The following is a 7491-nucleotide window of genomic DNA, read 5'->3' on the forward strand; positions in this document are numbered from 1 at the left end:
TCCTCCTTCCTGTTCAACCCTCCACCATTTCTTCTTGCTTTCTGCAATCACTTGCTTCTTGTTTTACATCCATACATGAATTAACTACCTATACAGAAACCTTTGTCTTAGAATCTGCCTTCAGAGAATGTCTAAGAAAAATTACTATTAGGGAAGCCAAGGCCATGGTAAGCCAGAATGAAAAGTTTCTGAAACATGAAAGTTTGAACCACTTTGAGGCATTATATTTCTACATAGGGGCCTAGGAAACTTTATGTCAGGACTTACCCTGATTAAATTAGATTTGAAGCTTTTAGAAAACGATTTCATTCTCATTACATCTGATTCTAAGCCTGGAAACTATTCTCATATCAAGGTCTAAAAGGTCCAGCATATGAGGTCTCCAAGTCTGGAAGGATTTCAACCTGACACTCCCATTTATGTCACTAGGATGCGTACATGAAGATCCAGAGACAATACTTGGCTGGCCTTTAAACAAAGGAGGTCTCCTTGCTGTGGCAGATAAGCACTGACACACATCTTGTTTTTCTGATTTCAAAACACTTTCTGCTCATCTCTGAACATTTCTCAATAAAGCTTGAGAATCTGCTGCCCTAAAATAGAGCAAACAAATGGGTTTGAGGTCAAACATTGTTCCCAACTTCCTCTGAGTGGCACATTTTTTAAAGCATTCCACTTTGGTATACAAATGTTTCTATGTTTTCTTTGAATAAACAAATTTTAAAACATCAAAGATTCTATGTTGGCATATTAGATTTAAAGATAAGATAAAATGTTTAATGCAAATATGATTATCAACAAATTTTAATCATTGAGAGTTTTAGATTGGTCCCAAATATGAAATATTATCATGCCTGAAAATTAAACCTGGATATTTAAAAAATTTTGAATAATTAAAAACAGCAGCTCTCCCTCTGTATATATGACTCCCTTACCAAGCAAATTTGGAGGATGATGAAATATTTGTACATTTTCAAATTAGATGGTATTGTTAATTGCATTAAGTTAATAATCAGAAGTTATAAGCTATCTTCAAATGTAAAATTCATCATTTTAATATTAATGTATCCTCTGACTAACCTGAATTTAGATGAATAATGATGGTGATGATAAAGATTATTATAGCCAGCACTTACGGAGCACTTTCTATGTCCCAACATTTTGCTAAGCACTACATATATTATCCCACTTAATTCTCAAACAACTGTATCAGGTAGATTCTGATGGCATCTCCATCTTGTAGCTGCAATTACACAGACTCAGAGAGAATTAAAAGTTCCACAGTAATACCCAGCTTGTAAATCATGAAACAGCAATGAAATGTATTCAAACAACCAAAATAGAGGGGGAAAATGGCATCATATCTCTCCAAGATATGCTTGAGTAACAGTGGCTTTCAATTTAGAGCAATGAGATAAGATTAAATGATACCAACTGATACTCAAAATAATTTCAGTTCATGTTATGGATCTACTGAAAACCCACTAAAGAGTCAGTTTAGAAACTGAGATTCTTTTTTAAATGAGTCATAATGTATGCAGTGACACTGAACAATTGAAAGTGTCTTTAAACATTTCAATTATGAAAATACAGTGGAACTTTATGTATTTGCTGTGGGACTTTATGCCCTACTGTTGAATCAAGAGCATCTGTTCCTAGGCTTTAGTGAACATGTCTGTGGTCATATTACCAAATGCTAAGAAATATATAAAATTTTTAGCTTCATTATAAATGTCTTTTGCCCTGCAATGTGGTCACACCAATCAACTCGCATTTTGTGTCTCTCCTCACACTGCCATTGTCTTTGATGAAAGTGCCCTTGGGCTCCTTAAGTTCACTTAGTGAAGGAGATTTCTGGACCCTCTGTAGAATCGTAGGGGCTTTTTACAATCATCCCTTCCCAGCTGTTCCCTCTCCACCTGGCCTGGTTCCGAGGAGATGATGCAAGGCTGTGAAATGGGACTGTGCTTGGGATTCAGCTGAGGGGAAAGGCTGCCGGAAAGGTCACAGAAGCTTTCACATAAACAGAGCTGCGACCTGACTGGCTCTGGGTTAATGGGGTTAGAAGTTGTTCTTCAACTGGGGACAGACAAGCAGTGCTCAACATTTTCTGTTCCAGATCTGCTTCCCTGTCACTTATGCAACACTGGGAGGTGCCTTTGACATTTTCTTTCCCTTTCTTATGACTATGATCCAATGTCTCATTATAAATTATTTCACCAAGCGATGGATCTTCTCGTACTGTATTCAGAGCAGGCCCTCAGCATAACTTATGAAGCAAGACAGATGAATCTACTGAAGCCTCCTCCCTTTGACATCTTCAATCACTTTTCTTTGTCTGTTGGATTTTAGACATCCTAAAACTGCCCTCATATGATGCCAGAGTACCACTCTTAAGTCTGGTCTCCCTGAATCTTATCACAGCCAAGAAGGACTTGGGTGCTGCCACTTCCTTCTTATTCTATCACCTCAGAACATGTAGTCTTTAATTGGCATGTAAATGTCAATATGAGTTCATTTGTTAACTGGGTTTAAATTTTGTAAAGACCTTGTAGAAATAATCCATTATGTCGAAAAACAAAGCTAACAGGATTCAAGCCACATTTGGACATGGGAGAGGACTCTACATGTGAATGAATATGTAGACTTTCGCCTGTCCTTCGGCCATAATTGCCCTCTCTGCTTTGTGGTTATGTCATTATAAATTTTCGCTATCCCTGAAGAAGGCTAAAAACATGTATTAGAAACTTCTTAACGTGTAATTCTCTTTATGATGTTGAGTCATTTTGTCTACTGCTTGGAATTTGTGTTTTGGAGGAATTCCCAGGGCTTTGTAATCCAGGTGTTAGCCCTTCCAAGCCTTTACCAGTCTGTCCTACTTGTTCAGTTCAATCCCAGCTATAAGCCTTCCTCCAGCTTCCTCTTTACCAAAATAAAAACCAGAGTCAGGGTAGGTAAGAGTGAAAGATCACAGAAAACTAGAAATAAGTCCTATTCCCTCCAAAATTCTTGGCCCAAACTAAATTGTTATGTAAAATACTAAATAAAAAGTATGGTTTTAATTTATATCCTGACTTACTCTAAGGGAGTATTCTACATTAGCCAGAAATGATCAGTTATCCTACAATACAAAATTTACTTGGAGCATTGTCTTAAGCCCAGAGGAAAGAGTATAGAACCTAGGGTCAGAAAAAAAGGGTGTCCTGTTACCAGCTCTGCTATGTTTAGCTGTGTGGGCTTGATCACATTAGTTACCTCTCTGGATCTCAGTTTTCTTATAGGTGATATAAATTTTACCTAGCGAGATTGCTACGAAGTTTGATTAAATTCTATGATATAGTATGTATAAAGATCCTTGTTTTGTAGCATAAATTGATACTTTAATTTTTTTAAAAAAGAAAGAAAGCAAAAAAAAAATCAAGAAAATCAGCAAAAAACAACCAGCCAAAGGCAAACAAATATGTGTCCTTAAGTGTTATGTGATAAACAGTATGTCTCATAGTGTGTGTCCCCCTGAGGGACATACAGTTCTTCAGGAAAAGTGACAAGTCTACCCATACAATATACAAAACCTAGGAATGTGTCAGACCAAACTGCCTTGACTTTCTGGATTCCCCTGCTGTATCATGTCTCATTACTTTTGCATAAACCATTCCTCCCACCTAGAAAATATTATATTTTCCCATCTTAATCTCCTGAAGAAAATAAGGCACTTGCACATGCACACAAACACACACACACACCCCAGCTCACTTCTTCAGTTGTGCCCATGCTACATACCTCAAGGACTCTAAAAACGGGGTAAACTCCCATATGGACTTTCATAAATTACCTTCAGTGAATAAAACACCTGTTGAAACTGTATGTAAAATTATGTTTATATGTGCCTTGGCACATTTTTTTTTTCTAAAAATAGGATTTGTATGTTTGATCACAATCTCATAAGGGTCTATGATCCAAAACAACTTAAGAACAATAGTTGCAGTTCTGGGTGCAAATCGCCACTGTACTGCAATATTGTTGGTCGCAATCAGGGCTTATTAATCTCTGTTTTCCCAGCCTCTACTGTGTACTAAGTGCTCAAAAGGCATTTGATGGGTGATTAATTGCCTTTGCAGGAGAGCATTCTCAGGGTACTGGAAATTATGCTCACAGTACTGTACAAGGAAGAGTGACAGTCATGAAACAGAAAAGTCCATCCTTGCACAGCTGCCATGAGATAAAATTCGGTTGGTGCAGGTTACAATTTGCTAATAATTAGTGATTTTCTACATACAAAATTAATTATAGCATCATAAAATCCAATAGAATTTCTTCCTAATTCTCCTCTGATCTGCGTTCTGTTGTTTATTCTCATTTGTTCTGATAAGGTCCATTGTCTCTAATGTTGCCTCATAAAGGGTAAGAAATAAATCAACGGTATTTAGCTTTTCTAAACATCTGGTCTGGCAAACATCCCAAAATTAATGTTTAAATCTGGGTGCAGTACATGTGTTTTGTCTTGGCTTAGGGAGCATCTCTGGAGATAGGAAATGAGGGGTAGCGATGGCCCTTTAACCTCACTGAGGAATTTGATCTTTGGGTAGATATTGCTCTATAAATACTGTAGGTTTCCATTACATGTTATGAGGGTCAGTATACAACAAAGGTCAAGGCTGATCAGTTTGAAAGCTTCCACTTAGGACACTCCTTTGTGTTTCAGATTAGAGGTTAGCAAACTTTTCCTCATAAAGGGCCAGATAGTAACTATTTTAGGCTTTGCAGGCCATGCAGTTTCTGCTGCAATCATTCAACACTGCTGTTGAAGTGCCAAAACAGCCATAGACAACATGTAAAGAAATGGATGTGGCTGCGTTCCAATGAAAGTCATTTACAAAAACAGATTACTCTTTAATTCAGATTTCTAAGGTTAGGTCAGAAAGAACCGTGCAACTTCTTCCTGGTTCTCCTGGGATGGAGAATTTAATTAAGTGTAGTATCCTTTAACTCAGATTTCTAGACCCTCCATCTTCTGACACTAGACTGCTGTGTCCCCCTCACCCTGTTCTCTCTGTTCCATGCATCAGCAGCTCCTACACTTGCCTTCTGTGACAGTGACCCTGGTGAGGGTGGGAATGATGTGACAGCTGCTGCTTGGTGATTAGGTATATTTGGAGAGTGAGAGGAAAGAAGACACAACAGTGATTCTGGGATTCCAAAGTTGGAGGAATAAGAGGTGATACCTTAGTAGAAAGGCTAAAGTCAGATGAGGGAATTTACTCGAAAGAAAACATGAAGATGCAGTATATAACCATTGCTATTGTGAAATTCCTTCCTTGTGTACACGCTCAGTCCCCTGCTTTCTCCCATTTTACCGTATTAAACTGGCAAAACCCCAATCTTGGTTAAATTCGACTCTGATGGCTCTGCTCCTCCCCGCAGCTGAACATGGCTGAGAAAAGCACACAACTTTAAATGCATGTGCCCCACTGTCAAACAGGTCCCTAATGTAGCTCAGCGACAATGTATGTTTCCCTAATCCATTAGCTCTCCCACACTTCCAGAGGACCATTTTAAACCTCCTCTGTCCTCATGCACCCAACACCTCCTCCCAATCATCACTTCAGCCGTTGACCTTGCTTCCTGTTTAACAGGGAAATAGCAACCATGAAAAAACAACTCTCAAAAGCTTGAAAGCTTGAATCACCACATCTAACCTCCTCTCGGCATCTGTGCCCACGTATCCTTCCTAGCTTGCTTCCTGTTATCCTGTCATTTTGTACAACCTGTGTTCCTATTAAAGGTCCTTTGTATATGAAGTCACATGGCCTCTTGCTTACTCGAGGCCATAGCTCCACAATTGTTTCTTTTCTTTTGCATCACCAATTTCCCCTGCCTACCAATAGCTTCTACGCGTGCTATTATCTCTCCAAAATTAACCAAAGAATCCTTCTCTTGCCCTCACAGATCCCCTTCAGCCATAACTTCATTCTGGTCTTCCCTTTAGAAGTTGTTTGCTACCCTCTACCTCAATGTCCACTCCTTCTCTGGTCCTTTGCAGGCTTCTCCTTAGCTCACCAACCTCTACACATTGGAGTGACCCACAGCTCAGTCCACATACCTCTTTTATCCCTGCACACACTACCTCAGTGATTCATCCAATTTTGTGACTTTAAATACCATCTAGATGATGATGACTCCCCAATTTACAACTCATCCCAGGCACTCTTCTGAATTCCAGACACATACACATAACAAATTAAGCATACTGCTTAATTTATATTTCCATTCTGATGTCTAATTGGTATCTCAATCTTATTGTATCCAAAACTTAATCCCAAACACAACAACCAAGTCAAAGTCTTCCCAGTTTCAGTTAATGGCAATTTCTTCCTCCTGTATCTCAATTAAAACCTTGAAATTATTTTTCACTCCTCTCCTCAGGTTTCACATCTTCCTGTTATCAAATTCTACAAGTTCTACCTTCTAAATAATCCAGAATCTCACCTCACCTTCCTGCATTTATTGCTCCCAACTTTTGCAAAGCTGCTATGATCTCTCTACCAAATGATTGCAATAGTGTCCTAACAGATGTCTCTGCTTCCACACTTGGACCCATGCTCTCCAGTCTAATCTCAACACCAGCCATGACATGTTGGTTCCTCTCTCAAAACCGCCCATTGAGTTCCCATCCCATCAGAGTCCAAGACGTCAACTTTAGAGAGGCCTATGAGGCTCTTGATATCCTGGCACCATCACCTCCTCCCTCAGATCCTGTTTCTCTGCCTCTATGGCTCACTCTGTTCCAGGAATACTGGTTTCCTGGGTTCCTTGTGAACCTTCCAGCCATGCTGCGGCCTCAGAGCTGCTGCACTCTGTTTCCTGTGTCCACAGGGCCCTTGTCCCAGAGTGTCTCACTCTCTCACTCCCTTCAGGTCTTTGTTGTGATATTACCTTCCCAGTGAGGCCTTCACTGACCACCTTACTAAAAATTGCAACCCGCCCTGCTCCATACGCTGACACCCTTTTCTGCTCTCGTGTTCTACTTTTCCCCATAGCAGGTGGCACCAGTGGGCATCATTTCTGCCTCACCCTACTCCATAGAGATGCAGATATGGCTGTGAAGCTGAGGCCAAGTCCTGTCCCGTTAGGGCTGCACACCACTGGTTGCTGCAGCAATGGCTGGAGTAAAAAGTGGCCCAACAAGGTGTGAGGCAGTGCCTGTGATGCACCCAATACAGATGCCAACTGGCATAATTATACCCAAAAGTCAGCCTGAATTTTCCAATCTGTCTTTTTAAAACACTGCCTCTCTCTTCTTCTTGAAGTGATTGCGTGGAAACAGATTTGAAACAGATTTCCATTTCTTTATCTGCTTAACGCTTTCGTCCAGCTCATTGATCTTCCATTCCCCATTTTTCTCTTTTTAAAACTTTTAAAATTTATGCTCACTTTCCTGTACCTTCAGTACACATGTGAAAAATGTACTTGCCTTTACTGATGTTTCTCTAA

The 7491-nt window shown here is 39.7% G+C and overlaps 1 protein-coding gene across 1 annotated transcript in view; it reads right to left on the minus strand.

Annotated features, from left to right (window-relative positions):
- LOC149749186 (uncharacterized) overlaps nucleotides 1–7035 on the minus strand; it is a 52924-nt gene extending 45889 nt beyond the window's left edge. Inside the window, 3 exon segments of the mRNA XM_089911269.1 lie at nucleotides 5083–5108; nucleotides 5110–5222; nucleotides 6795–7035. Of these exon segments, the coding sequence (XP_089767395.1) occupies nucleotides 5083–5108; nucleotides 5110–5222; nucleotides 6795–7035 (380 nt within the window).
- Nucleotides 7036–7491: the final 456 nt, after the last annotated feature.

This window comes from Delphinapterus leucas, chromosome 5 (assembly GCF_059928025.1).
Source record: "Delphinapterus leucas isolate spDelLeu-1000000601 "Yukka" chromosome 5, BTC_Dleu_Yukka2, whole genome shotgun sequence".
Lineage (NCBI taxonomy): Eukaryota > Metazoa > Chordata > Mammalia > Artiodactyla > Monodontidae > Delphinapterus > Delphinapterus leucas.